The 18,584-nt window shown below is 37.5% G+C and overlaps 1 protein-coding gene across 1 annotated transcript; it reads left to right on the top strand.

Moving 5' to 3' along the window:
• The first annotated feature begins 14,586 nt into the window (after positions 1–14,586).
• On the top strand, positions 14,587–15,411 carry LOC134848669 (calcium-binding protein P-like). Its single transcript, XM_063866186.1, has one exon. It carries the CDS (start codon positions 14,587–14,589, stop codon positions 15,409–15,411), a length of 825 nt encoding a protein of 274 aa, XP_063722256.1.
• Positions 15,412–18,584: the final 3,173 nt, after the last annotated feature.

Raw genomic sequence — 18,584 nt, 5'->3', positions numbered from 1 at the left:
GGTAATGATCCTGAGAGGAGGAGGGAGAAGGACCTCTGAGGAGATTGGACCGACAAAAGATAATCTCGTGACTCGATTGGGATTAGCGCGAGTGGTTTTGGTACTACTTTTCTACTTTTTTGCCAATCCCCTCCAAACCACTGGATCGCTGGTAGATCATAAAAATGGGGCTCCTAACACTTTTGTCTTTTACTTAAACTTATTTTTGTTTATATTTAATCCTTCAAAGAATTGGATCAAGTATTCATTACTGGCAAGATTTTTTATTAACACCAGTCCAATGTCTGGTTAATCCTTTTTTTTTTGCTCTCGTGGATTACAGTTTCTCTGGCAATTTTTCTGTTCTGCATAAATGCATCACATTATTTGTAAAAACTTGATCAAATAAAATGGTTTTCTACAACTTTCAGCATGTTTTTTTGTTAGCTTTTTCCTCCCATCCGAAGAGGAAATTTATATTATGATTCTGAATCTATTTTTTTTTGCGATTTGGCACCAATTGAAAAAAGGGTGAGCGTTAAGATTTCACTAACAAACATAGCCAACAGACAAGACGAAATGTGTCAATGAACAAAAGCAAACAGAAAAAAATAATGACTTATTTTTTAAAAAAATCTCAATTTTTGAGTTTTTTTTTAAAAGATGCCCTTAGAGCTCTTTGAATTTCTAGAGCAGTTGATGATTGAATATTTAGTGATAAAAACAAACCAATTTTTGAAAACTGCATCAGTAGGTGAAGTTTGGGAAATTATACTTTACTTTCGAAACTTGAAATCGATCACGATTTTTTGTGACCTGCACTTTTTTTGCTGTTTAATGACTTCCTTATAACAACGGAAATGACCAAATTCAAAACGAAATAACAATTCAAACCGCAAAAAAGCAACAAATTTTATCATTTTTCCAAAAAACAAAACAAAAAAAGCATCAGCATCTATATAAGTGTCTGAATTACGTTCATTGCCTCAGTTCTACTTGCGTAAATCATTATTCGAAATTTTTGTTTTACTTTTACACTGCTCAAAAAATTTTACTGATCTGGAACATGGGTGAGTCTTTATGAGAAATTACATAGTTTCCAAGCTCGACCGAACCGTTATATGTAATTCAGGATAAAATACAAGGGCCTTTGTAATTCCGATTATTTGAAAAAAGTAGAGGAACTTTGTAATCGGGTGTGTTTAAATTTTTTTCTTTTGTAATCTTTTGTACCGCAAAAAATCATTGGTAGGGGTCGAGTGATATATCATAATAAAGCCCTTTAGTGGTAACTTGAACAGCATTGAAAAGTTTCAGAAAACTTTCCTAGGTGTTGAGAAAAACCGGCTTAGAGTTTTTTAGTTTTAGTAACATTCGTTATATATAAATTTTGGCCATTTAGGGTAAAAATCTTGATTGTACTGAAAAAAAATCAATTTTGGAAGCTTCATACTGCGTTTTTTCAGCATAGAAGCTTTCAAACATATATGAAAATTTTAGTGCAAAAAATTCGGAAAGATTTTTGGGTAATAATTTTTTTCCGCTGGGAAATCTGCAATCTAAAATCCACTTTCGAAACTAGAATTTGATCACGTTTTTTGTGACTTTTAAGTTTTCGCTGTTTGATGAACTGAATTTAAAACAAATAAAAAATAAACCTGCGAAAAATCAAATGTGAGCGTGAACAAATATTAACATTTTTTCTAGAAAAAAATCACTAAGACCTATATAAGAGTATTCAATACGTTCATGACGCTTAACCCTTTATTCTTGCATTCCCGGCCGAATTACAAGAAATGTTGCTGTTTCGGCCTAACATCACCAGAGCCTCCCCTCCTAATGATCTGTGGCGCCCCATAGCGAGTCCCCATAAAAAGCCCCCAGGGATCTCGGATAAATGCGTATGATTACAGAGATTTCAGTCTCTCAACGAATTATTCTTGAATTTTGCGTCAAAGTTTTTTTTTTGTTATCTTTTGTACCGTAAAAAATCATTGGAATGTTTCGAGTGATATATCAAAATGAAGCCCTTTAGTGGAACTTCAACAGCATTGAAAAGTTTCAGAAAATTTTCCTAAGTGTTTAGAAAAACCGGCTTAGAGTTTTTGAGTTTTATTAACGTTCGTTATATATAAATTTTGGCCATTTAGGCTAAAAAAGCTTGATTGTACTGAAAAAAATAATCAATTTTGGAAGCTTCATACTGCGTTTTTTCAGCATAGAAACTTTCAAATACTTATGAAATTTTTAGTGCAAAAAAATTCGGAAAAATTTTAGAATTTTTTTTGAATGTTTTTCGTTTTTTCGTTAGTTTTTTTAAAATCAGTTCTTCTCAAAATAGTTTTTTTTTTGCAATCCGATCACAATCAATAGGCCTTTAATATCATACTATACAATTTTTGATTTGAAGTGTCAAAATAGGAAATACAAAACCAACCTAAGCCATAGTTCCTCCATCCACTTCTTATACTGGTTGGATCAATCAGGTTGTTTCGGCATTGTAGAATTTTTTTAGCCTATCTGTTTTTTTGGGTCAAAAGTCTGCATGTTTGAGAAGGTTTTGGGTGCTAGTTTATTTAAGGGCGGGCTTCATTTTCTGTGAATTTATTTCTCTTTGAGACATAGACAGACCTTGATTAGACAATAACATGAAACTGCAGAGACTTACATCCATATACTGGTATTCTTTATTTCGACTTTTACTCGGACTCCTATTTTTGAGTCTTTCTTGACTTTCTGGACCAATCAGAGTGCCCATAGACTCTCGGTTTCTCTTCGTGTCGGGATCTTGGCTTTTGTAGCGCCTGCGAAGCTTCGACTCTTTGTACTCATGTTCAATTGAGGAGTTTTCGCTCTTCGCCTCTCGCTGATTCGTTCCCGGATTCAAAGTCTGCTCAAACCGAGTGTGACCGAACTGTATACCACTAATTACAATTGAAAGTTTTTGAAAAACCAAAAAACATCAGTGAAACGCGATTTTTTGGTCAAAATTTTCCAAAAACTGCCTAAAAATGCATTTTTTAGCCGGTTTTTCAAAATTTTGCCTGCGGCGCATAAAATTTGAACAAAACAGAGTCTTTTAGTGATTTGGGAGAGCTCGGAAAATCACTTTGGTCGACCTAGAAAAAAAGGGTCGACAAAATTTTCGAAATTTTTTTGAAAATCCTTCCCCTCTCGAGAAAATCCTAGATCCGCCCCTGCTGATGCTATAAACAAAGTTTTGTTGTATTGTCAAGAACAGCCCCCAAAACCTTCCGGGCAAGAGGAAACCTCCGCGTCTTTTTGATAAAAAAAACAGATGTCAAATGTCGAATTCGGAGGGTTTTTGGACAAAGGAAATATCAACTTCTAGAGATCCATCAATCTCTCCCCCCCCCCAAGCTCCAATATCACTGTGTTCAAAAATTGGGATACTGTTTCCAATTTACCTCCCGCTCATACTCCCCTATTACAAAAGGGGGGAGGCTCGCTCAAATATGGTTAACCGCTGAGTTAGTGTTCTTGATGATGGTGAAATTTCTTCATTTTGTACTATTTTGGTACAAGAGTAAGCAAGATCTAAAGATTGTTTTAGTCGGTCACCCTGCCTCGGGTTGTAAATTGTCGGCTGAATTTCTTTTTACTCTTCTTTTCACCCTAATCGGACTTCTCGCTGACTCATCCTCGCTTATTCCCGGCGATGATCGCGGCTGCTCGTCATTCCCTCCTCCTGCCGATAAGCGATGTGGAGAGTTGCTAGCTGCATTCAACCTAAGGAAAAAGGGCCCATGTTAACAAGTTTCCCAATAAATTAATAAGTGAACAAAACTCCCCCCAAATTCACCTACGAGTAGAATTAAAGTTTGTCGGATTAGAGATTGATGGCACTGAAAGTTCCGATCGCTGATACAGCAAGTTTTCATCACTGAACCTTAGTCAATGACTCTTGAGTTCAATTGGTAACGATAGAAATACAAGAACCTTAAAAACCATCAAATACCTAACCCAGTTGGAGATAGTTTTCCTTTTTCTCGAAGGGGAAGGGTGCAAATTTTACAAAAAAAGTCAAATATTTCATCCACACAGATCCACGATTGCCATATTGTTTTTGGAGCTCTCGCAGAACACCATGAATCCCATTCTTTGCCATTTCTTTCGGCGCCGCTGAAAAAACGGCAGACATAGGGGTTTCTAGCACAGATTTTTTAGGCTTCCTGAAATTTTAGGACACTTAATGAAATTGTTTGACCCAAAAAAAATCGTTTTTGTTTTGGGCACGCTCCCCTTGATTTTAGTTATACTGACACCGAGGTTTTTATGGTTTGCCGACTGAAGAAAATTTGTTCGAATGGGTTGTTGTCAGTAGTTCCCCCTCATAATTCGACACCCCCAAAGTAGCAAGGGGTGGCGAGTTCATGAGGGGGAACGACTGACAACGCCCCATTCCAACCCCCCCCCCCTAAAGTCTGACCTGTTTTCGGTAGGTTCCTTCTGCAGTGTCCTCGCTTTTTCCGTGTCTTTTTCCTCCGAAACTTCCCGAAACTCGTTCTCGTTCGTCCCATTCTCGTCTGGCTTCTTAGCCGAGCGCTTTCGTTTCTTCACTTTGATTCGGCGTCTCGTTCCTGTTGTAGCCGTACTACCTGCTGTCGGAACGTCTGCAGTTAAGGGGAACTTTTCCATTTCAAGTCTCCAATTCTGAATTTATCTTCTAAAATTTTTTAATTAAAGTCTTTCCTTGAAAAAATGTCTCAATTTGTGAAAAAAAAATTATTTGAAATTTTTTGATAACACAAGCTCTGGTACAAAAATTGTTTTTTTTTTTAGAAAAAAAATCGCATCGGTCGCCTCACAACAACTTATAAAAATCTTGAAGGTAAATAGGTTTGCATAAAAAATTTGTGCGGGTGACATTGAACTATGTCCCCAAAAAAATAACTGAAATCTCTGAAAAACTGGAAAAGAGCCTTTAGTCATAGTAGTGCCAGAACCGCCTGTGTAATTAGCCGAGCTGGAAGGTTCGCCTGAAAGATCTTGTTGCATTTCAAACCTCAACAAAACAAAGATTTCAAATTGGAATCAAGATTTATTGTTCAGTAAAGTTTCTGAAGAAGTCATTCAACTTTTAAGACCGCTTCGAAAAAGTAAAAGTCATCTACAACACTGAAATCTTCAGACACCATCTGAGACTAAAAACGATCTAAATCGAAAAAAGGAAAAAAAGTCCAATACAAATCAATTTGGGCAAAATTTGATCAATTCGCTTAACATATTTTTTGTTATCAACATACCCTGCTTGTTATTTGCATCCTATTATTTAACAATTGGAATAGTCTTGTAATGATTGTTGCATAATACGTTCCAAATATGATTGATTCTGGAGGTTAAATGGATGAATCGGACGATAAATCAAGGGGAAATTCAAGATTCAGATCGTATGGAAGATCCAACGACAAATCAGACTCGAGATCCAAAAGTCACAGATCCAGAACATCTCGAGGAACCAGGTCACGCGAATCCAGAGATCGGGAAAGATCTGGCGGCAGGTCCAGACACAAATCAGGGCGACGTAGACGGAGGACCAGATCACGCAACAGGTCAAGAAGCCGCTCATATGATGGGAATTCCCACAGAACCAGATCACGAAGGTCAAATAAGGGATCCAGGGATTCAAGATCGAGGGATTCGAGGTCTAGGGATTCAAGGTCCAGAGGTACTAGATCAAGACGCAGATCTAGCGATATGTCAAGATATAGTAGGTCGCGTTCCAGGTCTAGGGACCGTCTGGATATTAGATCTAGGGATCCATCAGCCGATACGGACGAGTTTGAGTCGTCGCCCGAAAGACGAAGACGTCGTAAGCGGCGTCGAAAAAAACGATCTCGGCGAACGGGTGGTTTTTCGTCGACACAATCGGATATCACTTATGGAGGAACTTCTGCCGGGAAAACTACTATAGGAACTTCTACACCGTCTAGAAGGCGGTACGAAGATTCTGCAGGATCCCGTCGGAAGCCTTCGTCTAAGAAGAGTTCTCACGGAACCATTAATGAAAAAGTTCAACGTTCTGGAGCAAAACATTCAGTTCAAAATCAAGCACCCGACATTGACGTCCAATCAGCATCTACAAGGGGAAGTAGGTCTCGTGTATCAACCCGGAGACCGCCAGATTTGGAAAGTAAACGAGCCGAAAGTTATCGGTCAGCTGACAGCAGGAGACCGGAAAGCTTTAGAACAACGCAAGAAGACTGGAAGTCTAACAAGAGTCGTGACAACGACTCACGAGCCAGTCGAGACTCACGAGGCAATCCTAGAGATTCAAAAGGAGCTGGGTACTCACGAGGCGGCGACATTTCTCGACAGGACATGAGAACTTGGCGAGAAGACGAATCCCGTGACAAACGCGATACCCGTCCTCCAGAAGACTCACGACGCAGAGAAGATTCGCAATCACAGCGACAAGACGACTCAAGAGCTCGGGAAGACTCACAGCGTAAAGACGACTCAAGAGCTCATGAAGATTCCCAAGCTAGGAAAGAATCGCAGCCTCCAGAAGATTCGCGAGCCAGAGAGGAATCATTACGCAACTCAAGGCCACCGCAAGACTCTTTGCGGGAATCAGCTCCTAGGAAGATCAACCAATCTTACTCTATGGCTCCATCCACCACTGCTGAACAGATGAAAACACGACTAGCTCAAGAGAGAGAAGAAGAAGAGAAAAAGTCGAAGAAGAAGAAAGAATCTTCATCTTCGAGTAGCTCAGGCAGTGATAGTGATTCGTCCAAAGCCAACACTTCTGATGCGACCGAGGTGAGTGTAGGAGCTAGTTACAACTCGATCGACCCCTCAACTAAAGCATCATCTGAGAAGACTTCTAGATCCACAACGTCGGCAGGGATTCCAGAGGCGCAGGTTGAGAAAGACGACGAGGAAGATGGAAAGAAGAAGAAAAAGTGCAAGAAGCCCTCAAAAAAGTGTCAACACATGATTTTTCTCATTTTTGCAATCGACGTGCAGATAATTGTGTTCATTTTTGGAATGTGTTTCCACGGGGAAGAACTTGCTAGGGGTTATTCGACACACGAGGTGATAGGACTGTGGAAAAATGACAGTGAGTTCTGTTTTAGAAAGCAACTTGAGAAAACTATAACGATCCTCTTTATTAATTTTTTAAATAAGGAAATCAAATGATAAAAAGTCCCCCACAAGTGAATTGAACCAAGCTTAAGTGATCTCAATAATGTGTTACTAGACCCGAAAGTTATCACTTATGCTTGACTTTGCCTGGTATTCACACTTGAATTACACTTGACCACAGAATTTACATCATGAATATGGTGGAAGATTAAAAAAAACTTGAAAAATGTTGTATTTTAATTCTATATTTTGAGTTCAAAGTTTGAACAACAATCTAGAGAGCAGCTGGGCAATCAGGGCTCCGCTTTGATACGAGCAGTCTTTTTTTTCTTTTAACGATCATGAATCAATTTTACGCTCACAAAACACCAAGATAAATGCAAAGCACACTTGAAATGTAATCACTGTACTCTTATTACATTTGTGAAGATATTTAGAAGCACCTCAATTATAACTGCCATGACAATGATTTTTAAAAAAAACTTCATCAAAAAAGAATCTGATTTTTTTGAAGTGACGTCTTCTTTAGGTAACCACCAGCCTGGCTTTGGCTTCGCCCGTGCTCTGGTGATTGGTGTGAACATAGCCAGCCTGGCGCTTCTCATCACAGTCTGTCTGAGCGTGAAGAAAACCAATTCGGCCAGGTCACTATTCATCGGCTTGTTCACGCTTGCCTTTTCTCAGTGTAAGTAAAATGAATTCCGCAAAAAAAATCCACTGAAAAAAGAAAAAACATGAATGAAAATGGTCAAAGCAGAAAAAATGATCGCCATCAAAATCAATTCGGTAAGCCAACTTTTCACGCAGATATGTCTGATATTGGCAAATTTCTCACAATGGACGAAATACTCCTTTCATCATTATGAAGCCAAACTGTGTACTTTGTGAATTGTAAGCCGAATCCGCAACATGGTGAAAACGACTTTGGTGCAAAATGTTTGTGTCATGGAATCCGCAACAGGGATATTTTTTGACTTTTTTCTATTTTCGAATCCACAAACAAATTACTAAATCAGTAGCGTACCGAGAGGGAAAGCAAAGTAAGCGACCGTCTCCCCCCCCCCCCCCCTCCCTCCCCTCCCTCAATTCTGGTTGCCAAATTTTCCAAAGGGTACCCTTTGGTATAACTTTCCGACATCCATTTACGGCTGACCAACCTCAACTTTTTTCTAAAAGCGCCTATGGCGCCAATATAACTAATTTTGAGGGGGAGCGCACGATGAAAAAACGCAATTTTTTTTGTCAAAATTTACTAAAGTGGCCTGTTTTCGGCCGGATTTATGAAAAAAAAATTTGAAAAAAAAATTTAGCCTGTTTTTTGGAAAAAAAATTGCCTGCGGCGCAGAAAATTTTTGGCAAAACTTTTGTCCATAGAGCTCGGACAATAAAATTGGTCGACTTACAAAAAGGTCCGCAAATTTCACCCCCCCCCCATCTAGAAAAATTGCATAACTCAGAACAGCTTGTGGAATCCATAAATAAATAAGTATTCATTTGTGCAGTGGCAATTATTTATCTTACTAATCCGTAATAAGTACGAGAAATCCTTAAATCGAGGGAAAAGTTTAAGGAATCCCCGATGTCACGAGAATCCCTGAGCATTAAGGAATCCCCGTGTATTGGCACTCGTGCCCTCGAAACTAACGAGGTCGCGCATACCAATGCACAACCCAAAGCAATTTTTAGCGCTGTAAACCATAAACCGAAACAACTTTATAAACTGAAACAAAATGACCAAGTTCTAGAGTGCCAGTCCACAACAGTGGTTGCAAAATTAGACTTATTTAAGAGTGCCCATGTTTGACGGTTTGTCGAGATGTATAGTTCGACCATCCCAGATCTGGGAAGGAATTTTAGCCGAGCGTATTTTTTTTAATGCAAAATCAGGTGCAACCAAAAAATCTAAGCATTCGGTGGTATGTCAGAATCAGACTTATTCTTGAAAAAATTCTTGAAAAAATTGGTCGGAACTTTTTGGTTACGTCTCTTTTAAAAGAGATCTTTTTCGGTCTAATCCCATTACTCATACTGATTATAGTGTAAAAGAGCGAAGTTATTTTCACTTATGTAGATTTTGATGACTTTTTTGTTTGATATGTTTCAGGAAATAGTTTTAGAAATTTGGGTTAAAGTTTTCTCAACTTGGGTTAAGGTTTTCAAAAAAAAGCCAGTGATAAGTCGAATTAGAAATTCAAAGAGCTTAAAGCGCATCTATTTTTTCTTTGAAACTCGAAAATTGAAATTTTTTCAAAAAAGTCTATGTTTTTTTTAATGTTTACTTGCGTTCATGACTTTTTTCCAATCTTCTAATCCTTAAATTTTATATTGTGGAGTTAGCTGGACCAGCATTTCCGCTGGTTGTTGGCAAAACCGTCACAAGAAGTCTGCTCATAGTCGCAAAGAAAAAAAAACATTTTTTTTGGTAGCAATAAAATTGTTAGCAAAAACTGAAATCTAGAAAAAAAAGTTGAGAAGAGTTTTCTTGGCCGCGCAAAGTCTCGTCATAAGTATTGTGAATTAAACATGGTTTTCTGTGTTACCTTAGTTGCACAAAATCGCGAAAAAAAGACATTTAAGATTTTTTTGTGCTTCACGATAAGTCGTGCAAAATTTTCTTGTTCGCATAAAATAGCAAAGAAATTTTTCGGTGACTCAAAGTCGCAGCAAATTTTTATTCGGACATACTGTTTTGGTTTGGGATTGTCGCAACACGAGTCTCCGAAAACGGCCTTGTTTTTTTAAAATTCTTGCCTTGATCGTTTTATCTCTTTGCCAACGAGTTATGCTGACGTTAATAATACGGTATGTCCACTAAAAAGTTGCTTGAATCCTAACTGAGTTTTCTTTGCTTCAATTTGTTTCCTTTCTAAATTTTAACTTTATTCCTTTTCAGATTTTCTTTTTCTGTTTGCAATCTGGTCAATCGGAATAGTAACCCGAACCAGCTTTCAAACCATCGGGTGGTCTTTCATAGTGCCCATTTTCGGATTTGTTCTGGCCCACTTCGCGTTGACGTTCCCGTTTGTACCGGCACTCATCAACGCCTCCTGGCACAAAAAACACAAAGACAAAACGAAGAGTGAAAAGAAAAAGTCATCTAAAGAGAGAGATAAAGAAAGTTACGAGAAGCTTGAGTAACCAATGACGTCAGAAACGAAAGGACGATGTTAAAGGTTTCACACCTCAGGATGTCGTTGCGTCATGAACAATATACGATTGGAATCATTAACAATGACGTCACAACGAGCTTTTTATCAAGTCACGACAGGTCTCAGTGACGTCATTTTGCGAGGAAGATGACGTCATTTGCCACGACAAGATTCGATGACGTCATTGATGACGTCATTAATCATGAGTCACGGTCATGGTCATGTACGGCTCGGAGGAGAAGAGTTGCGGAAGTTCTATTGGTTTGCTTTCTATTTCTGATTGGGAAATTCGGTGCAATTACAAAGTCACATTCAAAGGATATGAGTATTGTAATTATTTATGATTGATAATTAGCTAAATTAAAAACACGAATGGAGTTAAGTTCAAGAAAAAAATTAAAAAGGACCTTCGATTGCTTGTTTCAACCAAATTTCAATAGTTGAATTTATTCTTGAGCATAATTGTTTTTCACAAGTAGTTGAAATGGGTTTCTCAGTGAACCTGCCTTAAAGAAAATGAAAAGGAGAATAAATACCATCAAAAACGTTTTTTGGAGCAATTTTTGTTACAGTTGTGATCAACAAATAATTCACATGCTGCTACTAATACCACTGGCAATGCTGTGAGGGTTGGATAATTCTCCCGCTTGTCAATCGAAAGGAAGGTGGTTCGAGACTCACCTGATCTGCGCTCGTTGCTTGAGGCTGACGCAACATTACTCAGTGCGAAAAAAAATCAAAAAATTGCAGATAGTTTTTGAACCAGGAGCATCATTGATAAATTGGCGTTTGTTAACTTCATAATCTATCTATCTATACTATATTTAAACGCGAGTGACAGCTATCTCCCATGTTTAAGCATAATAATTTTGCATGTTCAACGAAAGAGTTTTTTCATGAATTGCAATGCTTAAGGAAATTTTTCAATAAGTTTTCCGCAAGGCCATTAATTTTTCAGTATTTTTTTTCGAGGCCAAATTAAGTCTGTCTGTCTCTCTGCATACCTGCTTTTTTAATTAAATTGATTGTCTGTCTACTCGTCGCCTAATTTTTTACTTTTCATCAATTATCTATTATATATATTTTTATATATTTAAATGCGGGCTTTACTATCTCGCCACGCTTAAGCTTTTTCAACGTAATTATTTTGCATGTTTAACAGAAGAATTTTTTCACGTTTATGCTATATCGTATATTGCAATGGTTAATGTTTTTTTTCGATTTTTTTGTTTAAATTCAGTGTTTATTTCATCAACTTTGAAATTAGCAACCCAATAGTAGGATTGTTTCAGAGTTTTCCCAGGTTTTGCGATTCCTGCCTCCATATATGAATAACCAAATCCTTTTAGCTTCCGAGATAGGCAATTTTCGAGATTTTTCAAAAATTTCTAGAAAATCTAATTTAGAAACAATTCTCGATTTTTGAATATCTAACCCTGTAGTTGGGTGCTGTCAGGGTACTCTCAAAGGTTGCGAATCTTGCCTCTGATTATGGCTGCTCAATTTTTGTAGTTTTCGAGATATGAAGTTTTTTTGGGTTTATTAAAAAGTTTTTAGAAAACTTTGATATAAAAATTTAACAAAACTTGAAATTACCATCTCTGTAGTGAGACTCTTTCAGGGTACTCTCAGGAGTTGCGAATTCTGCCGCCAAATATGACTGCTCAAATCCTTGTAGTTTTTGGGATATGACGTTTTTTATGGGTTTCTCCGAAGTTTTCAAAAAACTTGAATGTTTAAAAATTCCAAAAGTTTGAAAATCTCAATCCTGTTATTGGAATCTGTGAGGGTACTCTCAGCGGGTTTCAAATCTAGCCTCTGATTATGGCTGCTCAAATCCTTGTAGTTTTTGAGATATGACGTTTTTTATGATTTTCTCCGAAATTTTCAAAAAACTTAAATATTAAAAAATTCCAAAAATTTGAAGATCTCAATCCTGTTATTGGAATCTGTGAGGGTACTCTCAGCGGGTTTCAAATCTTGCCTCTGAATATGAATGCTCAAATTCTTGTAGTTTATGACGTTTTTTCAGGTTTTTTCTCGAAATTTTTAAATTTTTCAGAAAACTTAGGTATAAAAAATTCCACAAAACTTGAAACTTTTTTCTCTCTAGAGGCTTTGTAGGGTGCTCTCAGGAGTTGCGAGTTTTGCCTCCCAATTTGACTGCTGAAATAGTTGTAGTTTTCCAGATACGACGTTTTTTGTGATTTTTTCAAAAAAATTATATGAAAATTAAATTAATTTTTTTCTTTCAAAGTGTGAATTTCCTAACCTGTATTTGGGGGGCTGTCAGAGTAATCTTAGGGGTTGCAATTTTGGCATCCAATTAAAAATGTCCAAATCATTTTTGCTTAGGAGATACGAAAATTTTTGTGATTTTTTGGAAATTTTCAGAAAACTCAAATTACAAAATAATTCGTTAATGTGAAATTCCGAGCCCTGTAGTTGTGTATTTTCAAAGATTGCAAATACTGCCATAAAAAAAAGACTGCTCAAATTTTGATAGTTTTCGAGATGTGAATTCCTTTTTTTTAGAAAACTGAAAGTGAAGGTTCTAAAAATTTCCCAACGAATTCTGAAAAGCTACCTTGTACTATTGTGAGATATACACTTTTGGCTGGCTGAGCCTAAAATTTTTCGTAAGGCGCCTTTGGCAAAAAGTTTTCCAAAAAGTGCCTAAAAAGTGCCTTTTTTAGTCTGTTTTTTCAAAAACATTTGCCTGCAGCGCAGAAAATGCTGCAAAAAAGGGTCTGGGTCGTGATTTGCGAGAGCTCAGAAAATCATTTTTGTTGACCTAAAAAAAATTTTACTTCGAGATATGAATATTCTCAATTTGAGTTTTTTTTTGAAAAATAAAGTAACCTGTTAAAGTAACCCTACCGAACAATTCGAAATTGATATTGCAAAAAGAGTGCTTTAAAATGCCGCTTTTGCTCTCAAAACGATTCACTTGTAACTCGGCACTGCTTGAAATTGCCCTCTTAAAAACACAGACTATGAGACTCGATAATTTGTTGAAATAGAAGTTAAAGACTTGAATGAACTAAACTGCGATCGTAAAATTTCTGGATGGAAACTTCGATTTTGAACGTATGAAAATTAAGTATTGCATTTTCAAGAAATTGAGGATTAAAATAAAGTAATGTCGGAGAACTTTAGTTTTTCAGAGGTTCTTTATCTTTCAGAGTTCTTTTATTCAGAAAAAATGTCCAATAGTATCAAACTTGCATATTAATTTTATAGATGTTTGCTGAAACTTAAAACACTTTTTCTATGTAATATCTAGCGAAAAGGTTAGGGTTTGCATCGAGCGAATACATTTAAAATTTGAAATGAACCAGCTCGCTGGATTTTTTTTTTGCGTTACCCAGCTTTCTTTTATTCCCAAGAACTTCCAAAATGGATAAATATATTCAGTGTAGTTGCAAGAATTTGAAAATAGTGCATGAAACCGAAACCTAATAGGTCAACTGAAACCTAATTATCTAACAGTGTACTAATTGTAAGATCGGGTAATTTGTTATAATAAACCAAAGCTTGTCATATAATAAGCATCACAAGCAATTGCCCTTTTTTGTGAGCATTAAGTTTCAAAATCCGTGACATAACTCGAGGGCACTTTGAATAAAATGATCTGTTGACAATTTTAAGAACTTAACGACAAGGAATCATTTTTTGCTCGATCTGATTTTCAATATAAACTAAGTTAGATTACTTTTTTTAAATGTAATTATTGAAACTTATTCTTCATTTTTCTGGCCAAAATGTCGTTCGATTCTGGCGAAAATTAGTATTTGTTAGAAACCCCCAAAATTAGAGGAAAAACATGTGCTGCAACCAAGGAAAATCATTTTGCATAACAGGCGTAGCTTTTACCAGTTTGGCACTTTGTTTTATGATACCTGCTTTTGCAGCTTGGGGAGTCCTTCTCGTCCCTGAAGGCGACTCAGGTTCGTATAGTGGCTTCACTTTTCACTACCCTGCCGAATCTGCAGTGACATTTATAGCTCATGTTATGGCGATGGGGCTATGCATATTGTGTCTAGTGACATGGTGCCTTCTGTTTTGTGGTAAACAAAGATACAATGAACGAAAAATATTCAATATTCTTAATCTCATTGCCAATGTTGTCAACGAAGTTTGCATCTTAACTGCATGTGTAGTTTTCACATTAATTTGGAGCTCTTACGGAAATGCTACGAGTGACTATGGCGTATTGTTATGGACGAGTTTTGTGTCTGTTTCAATTTCTTTGTGCTTTGCTATCGCGCTTTTCGCTTGTGTTCCGAAAAATGTTCCGGCATCGGAGCGTAAAAACAATCAAGGTCAAGCAGCACCTCAGAAAATGAACAATCAAACGTACCCGGCTAACCAAGGTCAATATCCGCCACCTCAAGGTCAGTATCCCCCACCTCAAGGTCAATATCCCCCACCTCAAGGTCAGTATCCGCCACCTCAAGGTCAGTATCCATCACCTCAAGGTCAATATCCGCCACCTCAAGGCCAGTATCAGCCATCTCAAGGACAACAAGGTCGATTCCCCCCGCCTCAGGGCCAATATCCGCCACCTCAAGGTCAGCAAGGTCAGTATCCGCTACCTTATGGACAGTATCCTCCGCCTCAAGGCCAGTACCCGCCACCTCGAGGTCAATATCCACCACCTCAAGGTCAATATCCACCACCTCAAGGTCATCAAGGCCCATACCCTCCAATTCACACTCAAACTGGTCCGTACCCACCGGTCCAAGGTCAAAACCCGCAAGCAGGAGGCCAATCAAACGCTGTTGAAGATCCTCAAAGCGGCGCTGCCTCTAGAGGTCTGAATGATCAAACTAAAGGCCAGCCAAGTCCAAGTAATGCAGCTGCCCAAAGTGCTCTAGCAAACGTTGCAACAGCAGCGGTAGAGACCACATCGCCGCAAGCCGCCGAAGCTGTAGAATCGGCAGAACCACCGAAAAACGCCGGCACTCCTACAGATAAAAACGAGTATCAAAACGTGGAACAAAGGCCGGAACTTGACGAGCCAAAAGCAATTGGTGGAAACGATTCGGACTATCGAAAAGGAAGCGGAGCTCGGTCTTCCACCCAGTCGAAGCCTAAAAAGCGGAAGTCGTCCAAAGCAAACCCCCTTGAGGCGAACACACTAGCAGGAGAAACAAAAGAACCCTAAAAGTATATGGGGGTGTCAAACTGTTATTAAAAAGGTCAGCCCGTTTTAGCCAATAGACTTGCTGTGATACTGTACAAATCTAAGAAAGATCAAAATTGTTCATTTTTTAACAAGGCATACAAACGTTCATTAGCGGAGTGTGGATTTAATAGCAATTTGGTTCAGTTTGGTGTGAATTTAATAACAAAGTTATTTGGTTTTTACAAACTTAAGGAAAAAAATTATGTTTCAAGAAAAAAGCTTTTTGCTTCCTTCTCGATCGACAACAAGCATTAAAATGATTGAAAATTTCTATGTTCAATATGCTAGTTTGGGCCAAGTACCTGGAAAGCTGATTTTTAAATTTTAAGTTGATGGATAAAAAATCTCTCTTGCCATAGAGAACATTGTATTAGTGATTCGACATTCGAAGAAGGTGACAGAATATTTGCGCTGGGGTGATTTTTTTCAACAGAAAAATTTCGACTTTTTGACTAGCAATTTTTGATGAATTTTTTAAAATCATTCGAAAAATACTGTTGTTATGAGCTCAAATTTAAAAAGAGATTTCATATGTGATTATTTTTTGTTAAGGTATGTGGGTTTAAAGATTGCTATTTTGGCTTATTTGGGACATTTAACGCGCCATATATTTCGTGCTTTTAACGCATAATAGAAATCTTCCCAAATTGGATTAAAGCCAAGTCCAAGTTGATTGTGATTAATCCAAAGTTACTTCGAAAACTCTTGCATGGGTTCATACTCTTTCGGCGGCATAAATTCGACGTATCTGTCAGTAACGAAGGTTTGTTTATTCCAGTAGGTGTCCTCCTTTGTGATCAGCCGTCTCTCTTTTTATTTTGGTTGTAGAAGGTTCCACATTAGATATGAATGTAGTTCATTAAACACGATTCGCACACGCGTGTTAATATTGCTCTGCAGCAAACAGGAAAACAATTAAGCAGACCATGTATCCGGAAGCGGCTTCTGCGACAAAGCAAAACTTTAAAACGAACGGCTATCTCGATTCCGTAAAAAGTCCCAAACACGGGCTTCAACTGAGTCAAAATTAGACTAACTTTTAACGTTTATTTCATTCAAAATTTATTAAAAAAGCTGAACTAGCCAAAACACTGAGCTCTGCACACTAAGGACAACTCTCCAGTTTTATTTAGTCCGAAACTTAATTTCTTGAGTTAGCTTTAAAACGAGACAACGCAACGGACTCTTTAGCTCAAAGCCTCGTTCGTACACCATGACAATGCATATTTTTTAAAATATTTATTTGGGTTTTAAGTAACCAGCTGTGGGATGACGCACTATTTGATGGTCTTAAGACTCTTTTTCCCGTAGGTGATGATTGTCTCATATCGGAAGTGGTGTTACTCCGCGGAGACAGGAACACGCGTTAACTCGACTGAGTATTTGAAAGAATGTAGCTAGTTCATTAGACCTAGTATCATTTAACTTATGACTAGCCATTCGAACCCTCAACAGACATCAGTAACAAAACTCCTCTACAGGGTCCCGTTGATAAAATTATTGAGTCCATTGTGAAATTTGTATGTAGTGCCACCAGTCATGCCCAATCCTTTCTTGGTCGGAAAGAATTTTACTAAATCTGCCAGCTACAGCGTACTGTTTCGAGCTCGCCAGTCTTAAAAATTTTTTTAAACTCAGATGCAGCAATAAGGTATGTAGCTGAAATTGATGTTGCAAAAAAAGATTGCTTTGTTTTTCGCAATTGGAGCATACCCAAAAGAAAATGAAATGTTGTCACTCAACAAAAAAAATCAGATCGTTGGTTCAAATTATCACCTCCGTTCTACGGGCCCTATCAAAGCTTGCGGAAAGAAACTTCAGCTGAAATTCTTGGTAAAAGAAGATGTTCTTCTTTTACTAGTAGCGCTGATAGTTTCTCAGTTTTGCGGTGATCGTCACAGTTAGAGCGTTGACTTCCTCTGTTCTGTAACACAACTGCATTACGATGTCCTAAAGTTAAGTTCGCTTCTTTGAAATATCAAAAGAAGTTATGTGATGAGCAGTATTCGGGGTTTAGCAATTGGGTTTAAAGCAAACACCGTTTTTCAAACATTGACGTGCCGAGTACTTCGGTCCGAATTAGGTAATCATCGGATAGAACGCTGCACAAAGATGAGCTCTCAATTTGTACTGCCATGTTACACCCGCTCACCTCGCAGTTAAGCTCTCATTAGACACAAGTTCGTGTGTCATTGGAAAAAATGAAACATTGCGCGTCGAGGCATCAGTTTTGGTTTTGGTCCGATAACTGAACAAACTTTGTCGACGCCAAAAATATCTGCTCTCATGCATTTGTACATAAGAGGAAAAAGTGTAATTCCAATGAATCACATAAATGAATCGGGGCAGCTTCAAGCGAGCTTTAACATTAATCGTAGGTTCCCGTGAACTGACCGACAAAGGTAACGTTAAAAATTTTTGTTCCGTAGAATTTTTTTGAAACAAGACCAAAGGGTTAGAAAAAGCAAGTAAATCATTTGTTACATTGGAAATAGTTTGATTCTTCTACGACACATAGTCAGTATTGAGTTTTTATATTGTGGGATTGGAATAATTCTGGACAAATACCAGCAACAGTCTCACAGGGGCACAGCATGCTGCTCGTGACTTTTGCCTTTTTTTCAAAAAAAACTTTGCCATTCTAAAATCAATTCTACAGAGCGTTGACACTGATGTTGTTTGTGATTGATTGTCATTCAGTGTATTCATCAGTTGCTTCAGTATTATCTCATCAAAACTGCAACCAATACAATCACAAATCCTTAGAGAACAACAGCGTACAAACTAGTTGTTCGAGTTTTTTGAACAAGCGATGACAGTTTCAATTTTTCAGTTATATGGATTTTGTTGCGTTGAAAGTGAAACTGTTTCAAACCTTGCAATTCATGTTTATAATTAAATTGGTCACAACTGAAAGGCTAACACATGTACATTTTTGGATTTGACAAAAGAAAAAAATTGAAATTTTATACAATTTTTTTGAATCAAAAGTTATAGACAAATAAACAAACTTATAAGGATGTAGTGTGCCACAGTACTCGGTTTTGACCAAGTCATTAGAACTAGTAACATCATATGTAACTTAAATTGGTGTTACCTAAAAAAAAGATTGATATTAATTTTGAAAATTGAGCAACACGTAATGAAAAAGA

This window comes from Symsagittifera roscoffensis, chromosome 6 (genome assembly GCF_963678635.1).
Source record: "Symsagittifera roscoffensis chromosome 6, txSymRosc1.1, whole genome shotgun sequence".
Classification (NCBI taxonomy): domain Eukaryota; kingdom Metazoa; phylum Xenacoelomorpha; order Acoela; family Convolutidae; genus Symsagittifera; species Symsagittifera roscoffensis.
Note: the sequence above shows the minus strand (reverse complement) of the source record. Positions and strands in the feature narration are given on the sequence as shown.